Raw genomic sequence first — 16,209 nt, forward strand, 5'->3', positions numbered from 1 at the left:
ACTCATTCTTTCTCTCAAATAAATAAATAAAATCCTAAAAAAACATATTCAAACTCAAGGTATTGTTATTGCCCAAAAAAGCAATGAATGTAAATAGCTATTAAGAGAATGGATAAATTTTTATTCAAAGATTAATAAAGAAGTAAAAATAACAAATTAGAACTTCACTTATTGATCTTACTGAATCCCAAAAAAATGCTGTGAAAAAGTAATAGTTGCATATGATATATAATGACATTTATTTAAAGTTCAAAACAAAAAATAAATAAAGTTCAAAACATATAATGGATACCAAATGCATAGTTAAAGCACAAAAGTATACAACTTACAGCTTTAGAAGAGTGGTTAATTCTGAAATGTGGGAAGGCAGAATAGGATAAGAATGTATTAAGTTTATCCTCATGTTTAATTCCTTTTTTAAAAAGTTGGAAACACGTTAACAACTATCATTTAATTGCTAAATATGTAATATTTATTAAATCTCAATGTAAAACATAAAAATTGTAACTTATTTTCTACACATTCATGTATAAAATAGTCGATAATTTAGAAAAATAAAATCTAGAGAATTAAGTAAAAGAGGAAAAGGTAAAACCATCAACCAAAAAAAAAAAAAAGTTTAAAACTGTATGGATCTATATTACTATCATAAAACATGCTTAATGTTTTTTAATCCTTGATTAAAAAAAGAATTCGAGCCCACTGAAGAAAACTACAGAAACAGGTATTAGAGATGCACCTGGTTGGCTCAGTCAGTAGAACATGCTACTACTGATCTCAGGGTTGTGAGTTCAAGCCCCATATTGGGTGTAGAGATTACTTAAAAATAAAATATTTTTAAAAAAGAAAGAAAGAAAGAAAAAGAAACAGGTACATGAAGTAGAGGGAGAAATTGCCTTTAACTGCATCACCCAGAAATAATGTCTATTCTCATTTTAGTTTCTGCCAACATTTTAATGTTTCACTTTTCAGTTAGTTCTTAATATGGTTGAAATAATTCTTTTTTTTTTAATTTTTTTTTTTTTTTTTTTTTTTATGATAGTCACAGAGAGAGAGAGAGGCAGAGACACAGGCAGAGGGAGAAGCAGGCTCCATGCACCGGGAGCCCGACGTGGGATTCGATCCCGGGTCTCCAGGATCACGCCCTGGGCCAAAGGCAGGCGCTAAACGGCTGCGCCACCCAGGGATCCCTGGTTGAAATAATTCTATGATAAAACACTTTTGCACCTCACTTTTTAAATCTGACATTTGAATATAAGCACTTTCTCCAAATTGTTAAGCAATTCTCTATAAATAATTATTTAAAATACCCCAAAATACTTGGTCATAGGAGTAAGTTAATTACCATTTTTAAAGATTTATTTGAGATGGGGGGCACACACATTGTTGGGGAGGGGCGGAGGGAGAGAGAGACAAGCAGCCTCTCTACAGAGCAGGGAGCCTGATGCAGGCTTGATCCCAGGTCCCTGAGATCAAGATCTGAGCCGGAATTAAGAGTTGGATGCAAAAAAAAAAAAAAAAAAGAGTTGGATGCTTAACCAACTGGGCCAATCAGGCCTCATTTTTTTAAATCATTACTCTATATTAAGCAAATGTTCAAAACTGTGGTTTAATTCTTTTATTGTAAATAAAGCAAGGATGCATATCTTTGTGCATAAATTTCTGTCCACATTTTTTATTTTTTTAAATAGGCTCTATACCCAGTGTGGAGCCCAATGAAGGGTTTGAACTCACCACCCTGAAATCAAGACCTGAGCTGTAACCAAGAGTCAGACACTTAACCAACTGAGCCACCCAGGTACCCCTCCACATTTCTAATTTTAAAGTAAATTCTGGAAATATTGGATAGAGGATGTAAATAAACCTGACACAGGGAGGTTTATATTAATTTATAGAGATATATGAAAATATTTGTTTTTGTTGCTTGAATGGTATCAAACTAGTTTATCACTTAAGAAAATCTTTGCTAGGAAATCAGTGGTATCCCAACTATTGTAGTTTGTACTTCTATGCTGGAATTGACTGCATTCATGTAATTTTAGGGTATTTATTTTATATCTTGTATGAATAGCCTTTTCATATCTTTTCTCCATATTTCTTTCTATAAGCTTTTTAAATATTTAGGATTATTATAGCCCTCTGTCTTGTTCATTATGAATATTATGCCCACTGTAAGGCTTGACTTTTAATTTTGTAGGTTTTTTATAAGATTCAAATCTTATATTGTTATATAAATATAATCAACATTTTGTTTGTAATTATCTTCATTTGCTCCTCACTTTAGAAGATTTGATAATGATTAAACTTTTAAAATCCGTTATGTTTCCCTTTTTCTGTTGCCATAACCTATTCTGCTGTCTACCCCTAATAATGGTTACAAGCTGAAACCACTGAAAGCACCCCTGAAAACTTCCCTTTCAGGAAGGTAGAGGAATTAGTGTTACCAGGCTAAGAAGACAGAGGCCTTTATCCGGCCTCATTATTCTCATGATCACCAACCAGTACATCCTTCATAAGAACACCTTGAAAACCAGAGGTTAGAGTGTGTTGTTGTCTGTCCAAGCTTTAGTGGAAGTTCAAACCTCTTCTTTCTTTCTGGAATCTCTGTACATATACAGTTTTACATTTGACGAGGTTTCAATAAGACAATGTATTTGACAGTACACCATAAAATGTAAAATGCTATATAAATATTACCATGAACAACAATTAATAATAATAGCAGGAGGTAAAGGATAAAAAAGTTTTAAAAATTTTGCTGTGGGGGGATCCCTGGGTGGCTCAGCAGTTTAGCACCTGCCTTCAGCCCAGGGCGTGATCCTGGAGACCCGGGATCGAATCCCACATCAGGTTCCCTGCATGAAGCCTGCTTCTTCCTCTGCTTGTGTCTCTGCCCCCCCACCCCTCCCCGTTTCTCTCTTGGTGTCTCTCATGAATAAATAAATAAAATCTTTAAAAATAAAAATAAAAATTTTGCTGTGGAAGTAATAGAACATGAGACAAAAATAAATTCACTAGAAATCTCACCGAAGATCCAGACCAGCTTCTTTCCAAAGTAAATCCATCAAGCGCAGCATCTGGAGTGTCAACATATCTTGTCGTAAATCTAAGGGAGGCAAAATCCTGCTTTATTATAAAGGCATTCCATTATTGTCTAACAACATTAATTCAAGATTAGCTAATTCAGCCAGAATTAACTAAAACCACTGACAAATATTATGCTAATATTTCCCCCAAGTTTTAATGTTTACCATATTTATTTTGTTAAATATTAGGTTTTTTGGTTAGCAATGTGCCTGTAACACTATTCCAGAAATTAAGTTAAATAATATTTTTAATTAAGGCACCTGACTGATTCAGTTGGTAGAGCATGTCATTCTTGATCTTGAGATCAAGGTCATGAGTTCAACCCCATGTTAGGTGTACAGATTACTTAAGAAAAAAACCCTATAGGGACACCTGGATGGCTCAGCAGTTGAGCGTCTGCCTTTGGCTCAAGCCATGACCCGAGATCCGGGATCGAGCCCCACTTCGGGCTCCTTGCAGGGATCCTGCTTCTCCCTCTGCCTCTCTCTCCCTGTGTCTCTCATGAATAAATAAATAAAATCTTTTAAGAAAAGAAAGAAAGAAAGAAAGAAAGAAAGAAAGAAAGAAAGAAAGAAAGAAAGAAAGAAAGAAAGAAAGAAAGAAAGAAAGAAAGAAAGAAACCCTATATTTTAAATTGTTTACCACAGGTAAGCTACTATACTAATTGTATGGATACTGTAATACTATGTAATACAATAATGCTGCGTTCAGCATCCACACAATTCACACTATTAATTTTTTTCTTTCCTGGCTATGGTTAGCAATGCATAGGAAGTTCTTAAAAATCACTTAAGTAATTGTATAATGGGTTACAGAACTGTAATAGTTGATATAGTTGATAATAGTTGTAATAGTTGATAATAATTTTCAGCTAACAGAGGGCTGTGAAAGTACTGACTTCCACATAATGACATTCATATGGCCAAATGAGGTTAGAGGTCTAGCAAAACACTACGAGTTCATTTTAAAATACATATAAGCACCTTTACTTATGCTCCTTTAATTACTTTTAATAACCAACATAGAAATACTATAATCCTTATGGATATGGAGAACCTGAATTTTATGTGACTTGTCTATAATCATACAACTAACAAGTGTGGTTGTCATAACTGCCTTCTGGTTGGTGCAATCACCTCAGAGGCAGTTCCTTTTGAAAATATGGGTCAGTAAGATGCTTTACTTAAAATACAAAACTATGGCAGCAATATCAAAATTGCTACGACTGAAACAGAATATACGAATATACTACTGAAAATATTCTCTTGTACTTCACAAGCTTTTTACCAAAGAATTAAACTCTGTATTTTGCAGGAAAAAAGGAAAGATTTAGGTAATGCCAAATTCAACCTTATGACCATTGATAGCTACCTCTTGGTGGCATCTGCTATATATTTACATATATATACTGACAACAAATGAAAAATACTAAGGAATTTAGTAATGTAAAAACCTCAGTACATACCATCACCATTTTTAAAAATCACTCCAACTGAATCCTCACCAAACACTTTGTTGTTGTACACGAGCCACAAAGGCTTCATTTTGGAATCCATGTATTTACACTTTTCAACACTGAAATCAAACAAAGGAAAAATTAGCCCACTTCAACTTAAAGAAATGGCAAGACTGTAATTTTGCCATGATATATTAGACTTGGGGAAAACCCTCACCTGTTTCATTTAGGTCTGTAGAAGTCAGAACTAGAATATTTTCTCTTGGTAAAAGAGCAACTAGGAAGACAGCTTTGGTTGGCATATAGTAATGTCAGATGGGCTAGACTGAAAACCCAGATTTGTCCTTCTCACTACATACATTTAAAATTCCTCTTTTTCTTTCTTTATTCTTCCTTGTGTCATTATACGTAGTCAATAAAAACCAGAATATATCATTGGATTAATATTAGGAATATTATGAGTTCATTCTTGATTTCTTAAAGAGGGATCAATTTTGAACTCTGACATATGGGGGAATACACATCATTACTTTTCCATTAATACTTTTGAAGGGAATTAAAAAGTGAGAAATAATCTTGCAAATTAATTTAAGATCTCATTTTGAAACAGAAAAATAAATTAGTAAATAATAAATAATGGTTGCCAACATTTTGCATACATAGGATCTAACTCTTAGAAACCAATAATATACAAAACAAATTTAATAACATACAATTGAAAGGAAAATAATTTGTAATAACTTTCATGAACCCCACAGGTAAATTTAGATGGTAAACATACATTCTACAGCACACAAGAATAATCTCTGAGAAATTTAAGATTTTCCTTCTTTAAATATATTGTACTTATGGGGGCTAACAGCCCTACTGTTCCTGTAGGGCAGTCACTCAGAAATCCTTTCTGCATTGCTATTTTCATGGAAAATTCACTGTGCACAGCAAAGATAGACACTTACTAGAGTTCTGAAAGTATAACACATGGATTCAGAGGCGACTGCAGGTCAGAGAGGGCTTCCCGGTAAGCATTCTGTTTTAAACAAGTATGCATGGCCTCCTTCCCTTTGGCTTTGTTTAGCTTCACTGCATTCAGTTTGATTAAACTATTTAAAGTTTTTAACTTATTGAGTGCTTCAACCTGAAAGAGAAGTTTTCCCACCAACAAAATTTATTTATAAAAATAATATAAAGCACTATTATATCATGTGATTATATTAATTACCATTCCACTCCTTTCGCCAACACAAACACTTGACAACCAGCCAAAGAAAAATTAGTTCTTGGCTTATGACAAACATACTAGATACAATAGAGTAAAAAACATATTTTTATCACTTATTACTTAAAACACTACTTTTCAAAAATGTTCTTTAATTTTTTTCTTAAATGAAATCTTAAAAATCAGAGAAAAGTAAAGGGATATAGATTGTGGTTAAGAAGATAGTATGACAAAGTACTCAGAACTCTGCAGCTCACTGAGTAGTAGAATTTGAAATACAATCTGAACCACTCCGTGTGGCCAGCTTCAATAGTAAGAGGAAAATCCTGCTATTCAACCTTAATATCTAGTTCTTATCATCACTCTGGTATGACATCTTCTTAATATATTCTGATATTCTTTCTATGAATAATATAAACAAATTACTGTGTAAAAAATATGGTTATAGACAATAGTATTTGTTGTCCAAGTCTATAGTACTTGTTTTTATGAGGTAACTGGCTATCAAAACTTATGCAAATTAGGGACGCCTGGGTGGCTCAGAGTGTGATCAGATTGTGATCCTGAGTCACACACTGGGCTCCCTGCATGGAGACTGCTTCTCTCTCTGCCTATATCTCTGCCTCTTTCTGTTGTCTCTCATGAATAAATAAATCAAATCTTTAAAAAACAAAAAACACTTATGAAAATTAAAAAAAAAAATTTATGCAGTTAGTATAAGGTCAATCAACAATGGCCAACTGAATCACAAAATTGTTGTTTAAAAGTTAACTTCATTGTTTAATAACTGGGGTCTTTCCATGTCATGTTACATAAAAATCCATTAGAACAGCGCTGGCCAGCCATAAGTCATAAAAAAAGAGTATTTTATTATTATGTTATTAAAACTGACACAGCTTGTTAATATAAACACAGTTATATTAACATGTAAATTATATATATATAACAAGCATATAAGACATGTATACAACAAACATTATGAACACCTTGGCTTGAATTTCCATGAACAGGAGATTTATTTTACACAATGTTTTCATTTTCAAACTTTGCTTCTATGAAAAGAAACCACTAAGACTCTGTAGGGAGATGAATTCAGTCATGCAGTTTTTATAGACAGGCTGAGGGCTTGCTCACAGGAAACTGGAAGGTTCTATGTAGCTTGATGAAAATCGAGATGGCTGAAGCTTGCCAAGTTAGCCACAGACACTCCATTTCTCAACAGTTTCAGGAGCTGTACAAACACTGGTGAAAAGGGAACCAGTTGAAAAACAGACTGTGCAAACAGGAACTTTTTGAAGTATTTCAAATTTGAATTTCTTCTATGTTTGTACAGTTGGGAATTTTCAGGCCCCATCACTAATTGTGTTGATATTCATTTCCTGGAATAGTGTTGTGAATACCCGTATGGCCATAAGTCAAATACTTCTAAGTGTTTCAACACTCTGTCTTTTCATAGGTTTACAGTGATAACAAGAGCTGCCATGTAAAGAGTATATATAGTCTTCCCCTTGCTACTCATCAATTAAGAGCAAAATTAATATGATCATACATATGTCAGATGTTTGACATTATAAAAGTCAAACTGAGGTTCCCAGAGAATCAAGGAAATGTACGGTGTGGCTTGATCATGAGTGAGGCCAATGACGTAGGACCTCATCAAGTGGAGCCTTTTGGGCTTTGGTAAAAAGTTTGGGGAAGATCCGCTCTACATGCTAGGTGAGACACTACTGGATTTATGAATCAATTAATAAAGTCAATTAAAATTCATTCAGTTGAATTTTTTGTGGCAGCTTCAGGATCTGAAGCAAACTTCCAGTGACATTCAGGGATGAGAAACACAGGTGTGGTACTGTGAACTGTTTTGAATTTACCATCTTTCTTGCCATTTTTCTCTCGGTTCTGAGCTCTGGTCTCTTTGTATCAAGCTCCTGATCAAACTGGTTGTCCTTTATAGGGCAGGTCAGATGGAGTTGGCAGATAGTTCCACCCAGAGCCCAGTTCAGCTGGCAGTTCATTCCAAAGCCCAACTGAGCTGGCAGATGGGTCTGCCCAGAGCTAAGCCCTCGTCTTTCAGAATATAATTTCCCAGGTGGAAAACTCCAATCTTAGTTCTGTCCCTGGATTCCACATTAGAAATTGCTGACAGTTTAGTCTGCAATTCTCCATTTGTTTGAATCCTTCCCCCAGATTCCATTTTGGGAACTGTGGGAGCTGTGATTCTCCATTTTATTTGGAATTAGTCCATATTCCATATTCCTTAGGATTTGCTGGTTTATCCCTTCCCCAGTCCAAGGTTCCATGGAACCGGTAGTGCATAGAGGGATTTCTCTTGGCCAGGACACAGTAACATCTCTTGGTCACTACTGATCTATTAAGGTGCACATGTTTGATTGTCTTGTTTTATATTTATAAAGGCTACTGCTAACAGGGATCTCAGAGGTTAAAAAGCTGCAAAAAATGGGGCAAGCAGTCAAAGGTTGTTAGAGTATCTGTCACTTTAAGAAGCCTCCTGTAATAGGGGTAAGTTGGTCATGGAACGAGTTATACTGACACTAGGTCACCTGCCAACATCAAGAAAATTTCTGTGCAACAAGGTATACTGTAAAACACACCAAAATTCCCAAACCCATCACATCTCCCTTAGGTATTCGTTTGGCTCCAAGAAACCCAAAGGTCTAGCTAAAACAAATAGGATCCTTTAAATCTAAAGAGTTGAGCACACCACCTTTCAGCACAACTGCCTACTTTATGTCTGAGAATTACATGCAGAGGCTGCTTTTAGACAACAGGCTAGAGCAAAAGGAATGTAGAACAAGACAAAAGAGCTCACAGTGGATACCTGGCTGAATACAGACAGGCCCATCAGGCAACCCACCTCAAAATAATCCATAAGCTCTAACTGATCAATGGGCTATTTACAACCAGGCACAGTTATGAAAAACTGGGTAATTCCATAGGTCCCCATACCTCCTCACCTTATCCCTTTAAAAACACTCACTGCCTTGTTGCAGATAGTCTCTCTATGCAGTGTATTCAATAAACTTGTATCTCCTTTGTTCTGCCTTGGTGAATCCTTCCACCATATGCCATAACCTTCTACCCTACAATTGCCCCATGTTTAGGGTTCCCCATCCGATTGGGAGACACAACACAATACAGTCCTGGAAATTTCAGATAGCTAGTAAAATGGCAGTCTTACTAAAGAAAACCTAGAAATATCATGGCCATTATGGGGAAATTTCCAATTAAAGAAAATATTTAAGAAATGCACTTGAGGGGCACCTGGGTGGCTCAGTGATTGAGCATCTCTGCCTTTGGCTCAGGTCGTGATCCTGGGGGCCTGGGATCGAGTCCCACATCAGGCTCCCCATGGGTAACCTGCTTCCCTACATCTCTCTCTGAGTCTCTCATGAATAAATAAATAAAATCTTTAAAAAGAAATGCACTTGAAAGCAAGTGTTCCCAACTCAAATAAATAGAATGGGATATTCACTTATGAGTCTGAAGCAGCCTCTAAAAGCTTTCAAAATTCCAAAATAGTTTCAACAAAGGATAAATACAAGAGGCTATTGAAAAATTAAAGAGAAAAAGTATTTAAAACAAAAGATACTGTTTTAAATCTTTGTAAAGATACTGTGGCATAAGACTGTTTTCTCTGGGAGAGAAAGGATCAATAACCACTTGGTCAGGTACTGGAACGAAAGGCTATTGACTGAGGCATAAGACTGACATAATTCCTACTGTTCCCCTCTATTCTTTGGAGTATCCATTCTAATAACCCTCTCTGAACTGCCTTTCCACATTAAAGAGACTATTAAACAGTTAGTTTATAAAATAAGACCAGGCTAAGGCCCATTCTCCTTTATCTTTCATATCTTGCTCAAAGGCTGAACTAAGGGGCCATAGTCAAAGAATTTCTTAAACCCAGGGAGAGAATTCTGTTTTTCTTTTCTTTTTCTTTTTTAAAGATTTTATTCATTTATTCATGATAGACATGGGGGGGCGGCGGGGGTGGTGGTGGTGTGTGTGGCACAGACACAGACAAAGGGAGAAGCAGGCTCCATGCAGGGAGCCCGATGAGGGACTTGATCCCAGGACTCCAGGATCCACGTCCTGGGCCAAAGGCAGGTGCCAAACCGCTGAGCCACCCAGGGATCCCCAGGGAGAGAATTCTGAAAGCAGATTACCTCTGGAGCCCAGTCAAGAGAGGGAAATAAAATTTCATTGTCCCTTTCATTCCAGTACCTGGCCAAGTGGTTATTGATCCTTTCTCTCCCAGAGAAAACAGTTTCCTTCTTGCTGATCTTGTTTTATATCCTAAGGCTTGGCTTTTGGCTCACTTGAGATATGCAAGTTTTTCTTTCTTTTGGTTATCTTTAGGAGTGACTCTGATCTTGCGAAGATAATATTTTTTGCATCCACTCTGAAGATGCCTCTTAGGTCAATGGAATTGTTTAATACTGCCAGAAACAGTTAACTGTTTGTCAAGGTTGAAACCTGACAAGATATTTGAAAGGACTTAATAACTTTATGATGAGAAATTTGGCCAAACTAGAAGATAATATTCAAAGCTCGACAGGAATTTTTTTTTTTTGGCCTTCTCCCCTACACTTAACCAGAGGGAAAGAAAAACACTCTAACACAGGTGGACAGGTGTGTCACCCTTTGATATCATTTAAGCAGCAACCCAATTCTTTGGGGAACTGAAAAAGCTATCCTTGTTTTACAACTCTAGTCTCTACAGGGCCAGAGATGTTGCTCCAGAAACAACTCAAAATCCAGTAATACTTTTTACCAAACTCAAAACCTCACCTATTTATCTCAGTAGGCTTATAAGTATTATAAATGCTGACTTTAAAAGAACAAAATAGAAGAGCTTGCATTTTTTTTCCCTGTGCCTCTGAGATTATAAATGTTCTACCAGAGTCCTCTCTATTAGACCATCTCTTTGACATGTAAACTTCAGGGAGGTAATTTTTATCAAAAGGGGAAAAAAGGTCATTTGGAACTTGACTAGTCAAGAACATACACAAGGAGGGCGGGGGGTGGGGGTGAATGGGCGACGGGCACTGAGGGGGGCACCTGACGGGATAAGCACTGGGTGTTATTCTGTCTGTTGGCAAATTGAACACCAACAATAAATAAATTATTAAAAAAAAAGAACATACACAATTTAAGACTCTTCTCCACAAGTATTAGAAAAAGGTTTAAGCCCCTAAGTAGGTAACCTGAACATCTAACAGAAAAAGAATTTAGAGCCAACTATTTTTTAATAAACGGTGAGTTTTGTGTTATTATACCTAATTTACAGTAGTAATTTAAAACTATAAGCTATCTGTTTGCTTAAATTTGTACTGGTGTGTGTGACCATACATATGTTTTAAATGTGTGGTATTTTCTTCTACCTCCAGACTGTACTGCCAAAATTAATTTGTAGAAGAGCTCCAGCTTAAGAAAAAACAAAACCAAGCACTTACATAAATTTAGTCTTCACAAAATTCTCAGAAATGTAATAGAAACCATCCCAAAAGTTTTTCAAGTTGACAAACTCTAGAATAATTTTTGGTAAATTAAGGGAAGTTTAAGTTCATTTGTTGAGTGGTAACAGGCATGTCTTTAGAGTTATCAACACCTATCTACCTATGTAGATAAAAACTTTTATTCTACCTGAATTTACTGGCTAAATTCATGTATTTCTGTTCTAATTTGTCAGCTGAAAAATAACTTAGAATGATGGATGATTTTGTCTAATGTCTCATGAAGTTTTCATAGGTAAAATAAACATAACTGTTTAGAACAAATGATTTAAACAGATACAAGTGAAATAAGAGTAAAGTTTCTAACAATAATTATATTTTATAATATAGGTACCTTAAAAATAGCTTCCCAAATCTCTGGTAACTTGAAACTTCAGTTTTGCCAAGTTACATAATGGGAATCTGCTGAGTATGTACATCATTTCCAAATAAGAAAATACTGAAATATTAATTACTGAATACAGGTTTATCTCCTTTTGGCTTATTACAGAGAAACTAAAAGATATTTGGGTGTGTTAGTGCACTGGAAAACCGAAAAGGGCATTTGCTTTAGAAATTATGAAACATATTCATAAACTTAAAAATCTACAGAATGCTGGTGTTAACAGTTCATAATTCCTTCTAGGTTTTCACTAGGAACTAAGGTTTCTAAAGATTAAGAATTCTATAATTAATATATGCAATTTAAGCTAACAGAAATAAGGGAAACATCTCCATATACAAAGAAAGCAAAATGTGCTTTTGGTAAAAGAAAGTATGAGAAAAGAAATGTTTTTGAGGGGAAAAAAGTTGTAGATATTTTATGAAAAAAGAAACCTTTGGAAAGGAATTTTACGTGTGGTCAGGACTAAAACTGGAATGGGTAGGTTTTAATATCATAAGTAAGCTGGTGTAAAATTAGAATTTGGTTTTCTGGGTTTTTTTAATATTTTTTATCTACTTTTGATAACAGACTGTGAAGTTTCTTCATCTTTAAGTGATCTGCCTAGAAAATAAAGATACTGTGCTTTATCAAAATAATTTCCTGTGGTTGCTCTCTTTAAGAAAACGGAGTCTTCTCAATATTAAAAGAGCTAAGTTTTGCTAATAGATAATGATTAAGCGTCATCATGATTTGTGATCCTATTTACCCAGTGCGTTAAAACATTTTTCCCCCACAAACTTCCCAAAATCAAATTATAAATGTTCTTTTTGGGGAGACATGGGTGGCTCACTTGGTTGAGCATCTGCCTTTCGCTTGGGGTGTGATACCGGGGTCATGGGATCAAGTCCCACATTGGGCTCCCTGCAGGGAGCCTGTTTCTCCTCTGCCTCTCTCTGTGTCTCTCATGAATAAATAAATAAAACCTTAAAAAAAATGTTCTTTTTGATGTGGAAGAAAATTTGGGGGGACACCTAAGTGGGTCAGCCAGTTATAACTACTTTGGAATTTTTCCAAAGGACCTCCTGAAACATTTCAAGGGATCTGTTATACTGATTAGGCTTATTTGATATATTAAATTACATAGAAAATATTGTCAAACAATAGAAAACTTTCTGTACGCTGTATTTGTGTTCTAAATATTATGTGAAATTCCTAGAAATCTGGTATGTCCTGGTATAATACTGTTACTTTAATTCTGATTATCTTAAAAGGTTTCTGACATCCTCTGGGACCCCAATGAAAAACGGCAAAAGTAAACTATCTTCTTACTGTTATAGCCTTACGTTCTGAAATTGCTGTCATTAAAATTGAGGTTCACACTAAAAGGATTAAACCTGAGTATCAGAGAAATGCCCCAGCATTCATGCAAAAGCAGCAGCAATACAATCTATAGATTGTGGCACATGTGGAAAAATCCATTCTGCTTCTGCAAAACCTGTCCCTTACTCACAGAATGTTGCCATCCTGATGGACTTTTAAAATGGCTACAGTCTGCTCCTGAATTAGAAAAATTAAGATGGGTAAGCAATAGCTCTTAAGTTAAACAGTTTGAGGCTATGGGAAACCCAAGATGGCTGCTTGGTTCTTGCAGACTCCCTGGCAAACCCCATTTTTTTAGTTTTTGCATTCTTTAACCCACCATAATGCATTTAAGATGACCCAAGTCATCTTATTGGTAAGTCATCTTTACCAATAGGGATTGGTAAAGACACTCTTATTAAACTGCAAACACAGGGGGTACTTGGGTGGCTCAGTGGCTGAGCATCTGCTTTTGGCTCAGGTTGTGATCCTGGGGTCCTGGGATCGAGTCCCACATTGGCTCCATGTAGGGAACCTGATTCTCCCTCTGCCTCTCTCTGTGTATCTCTCATAAATAAATAAATAAAATCTTAAATAAATAAATAGCAAACACAGTCTATCAGCAATGTCTGACCTGTCAGATCCATAATCTGAGAATAAATATTTTTGTTCCCAGAGATCTCAGACCTCCTCCCTCTGAACCTTTTGAACACCTGTAGATGACTTCATTCAATTGCCACTTAGTATGGGTTATCAATATGTTGTTATTGTATATATGTTTTCCAGATTGGCTGAAGCTTTCCCAAGCTCCAAGGCTAATGCCCTCACAGTGGCAAGAAATTGTGAGGAAATGTATTTCCCACTTGTGGTATACCTTCCACAATATCCAGTGATGGAGGCCTCCACTTCACTGGACAAATCACATGAGGTTAATGAAAACCTCACAAACTTCTTAGAATTAATATCGTCCCTATCATCTTCAATTATCAGGCAAGGCTCAGAGAACTAATGGGATTCTGAAACTTAAAATTTCTAAACTTGCCTACACTACTGGAATTTCCTTGCCTACGGTATTATCTCTGATGTTGCTGACTGTTAGTAGTTACCCCTTTAGGAAACAAACTTACTCCACATGTGACAGTCACCAGCAGGCCAATGTAATTGGTATACAGCCTTATGCTGATCCCCTGTTGTTTCAATGCTATTAAGACCAGCTACTATAAATTTCTAATATCTTATGCTCAAGCTTATCATCAATGGGTTAAAGAAGACTTCTTGAATCCCAATTGGTCACAGTATAGAGCTTGGTGACTGGTTATTCTGGAAATGTCATCAGAGGAGGACAGCCCTCAAGCCTCATTGGAAGGGACCTTACCAAGTGCTCTTGACCACTACACTGCTGCAAAACTAAAAGGTATTAAGCCTTGGGTATATAACTCATAGCTAATGGAGGTTCACCTCCAACCTGGACAGATGCTGGCAACTTCTAAGACAAATTGATGAGGAAGCGAAGTAGCTGATGTCAAGGCAGACTGCTTCTGCCCAAGATGACAGATCAAGACTATAAATTTTAACTGAACAGGAACCTTTTCTCTTTCTCCTTTCTTTTACTCTGGCATTACCCTGGAAAGAAAATGCCCTCATCTCTTTCTCCCCAGGCCACTGCTTAAGGGAGGTAAACTCTGGAATTTACAATAGCCTTTTATTTCAGGCAAGGAGAAAATCTAACTGGGCCCCTAACTTTTCACAGACAAAATAAGACATCTCATTGGGTGACTCCTCTGAAGTTACATTGTTGAGTTAGAAAGGACTTGCCAGGAGGCTTTCATGATTCAGGATTCATTCCTCTTGGCAGGTCCCTACTTCCCTGGTTAGGAATAAATGTAAATGAGTCTATGATCAGGAACTTCTTCTCAACTCTTGAAAAGTACTGCAGAATCTGCTGCTAAAGCAACAGAGGCCCAACAATCATCCTTAGACTCCTTAGCCAAAGCTGTTCTTGATAGTAGAACAGTCTTCAATTACCTTTTAGCTGAGCAAGGAGGTATCTCTGCTGTGACCAACACTACTTGCTATATCTGGGATTAACATTTCTTAGGAAGCTGAAATTCAGTTATATCAGACCACAGATCAAGCTACTTGGCTTAAAAGGGTAACTCCTTCAACAGGGTCTTTCCTTGACTGGTTTGGGTCTTGGGGACCATAGCTCCAAAATGCACTCCAAACACTGGGAATTATCCTACTTATAGTTATCATAATAATCTCTCTGGTACATTGTATTTTCTCACAAATTTTAAATGTGTATTTGTTAGCCACTAAGCATCAAGGACTGGAATGTCAAAAAGAAAAAAAAAAAAGAAGAAGAAGAAGAAAGAGAATGACTGACTTCTAACCTATGAATACCATAGGGATTAAGCAAAAATATCCTAATCTATGGATAATGGATACCATATAAAAGAAACAATAAAAACTTCAAGAACTTCAGAACAGTATCTGATAGTGGAACTAATACTTTAAATTTTGATCATATCTTTACATTAAGCAGAGAGCCTGATCAAAATGGAAATGTTAAAAGAAACTGACAGGCCTCAAATGCTAGGCCAAGTCACCAAGCTGGGGCTTAATACTTAACCTTAATTGCAATTTCAAGCTTCCCCCAAAGTGAAGTCTTTTATTTTTTTTTAATTAATTAATTTATTTGAGAAAGAGAGAAAGAGCAGGGAGGGGGAAGGTGCAGAGGGAGAGGGCAAGAAAAACTCAAAGACTCAATGTTGAGCACAGAGCCCTACACAGGGCTCAATCTCACAACCCCAAGATCATGACCTGAGCCAAAACCAAGAGTTGGCCAGTTAATTGACTGTGCCACTCAGGTGCCCCCTTTTCTTTCTCTTTCTTTTTTTTTTTTTAAGATTTTATTTATTTATTTTGAGAGACAGAGCACATGCACATGAGTACAGAGAGGAGCAAGAGGGAGAAAGAGAATCCCAAGCAGACTCCATGCTAAGCACAGAGCCCAACACAAAGTTGATCTTACTACCCTGAGATCATGATCTGAGCTGAAATTAAGAGAGTTGGATGCTTAAGTAACTGAACCACCCAGGTGCCTCCTGCCCCTGCCCCAGAAGTGTGGTCATAACAGTCAGGAATTTTCTGGTCAGCATCAATAAGGTAATCTGTCCTTCCCAGCCCC

General features: G+C 36.3%; 1 protein-coding gene across 2 annotated transcripts in view; it reads right to left on the reverse strand.

Annotated features, from left to right (window-relative positions):
* PIK3CB (phosphatidylinositol-4,5-bisphosphate 3-kinase catalytic subunit beta) overlaps positions 1–16,209 on the reverse strand; it is a 205,873-nt gene that overhangs the window by 25,000 nt on the left and 164,664 nt on the right. For both annotated transcript variants that reach the window (XM_038571022.1, XM_038571021.1), the window contains 3 exons: positions 5,500–5,678; positions 4,553–4,662; positions 3,028–3,106 (listed from right to left, as the gene is read on the reverse strand). In XM_038571022.1, the coding sequence (XP_038426950.1) occupies positions 3,028–3,106; positions 4,553–4,662; positions 5,500–5,678 (368 nt within the window). The remainder of the gene's footprint in view (positions 1–3,027; positions 3,107–4,552; positions 4,663–5,499; positions 5,679–16,209) is intronic.

This window comes from Canis lupus, chromosome 23 (genome assembly GCF_011100685.1).
Source record: "Canis lupus familiaris isolate Mischka breed German Shepherd chromosome 23, alternate assembly UU_Cfam_GSD_1.0, whole genome shotgun sequence".
NCBI classification, from domain to species: Eukaryota; Metazoa; Chordata; class Mammalia; order Carnivora; family Canidae; genus Canis; species Canis lupus.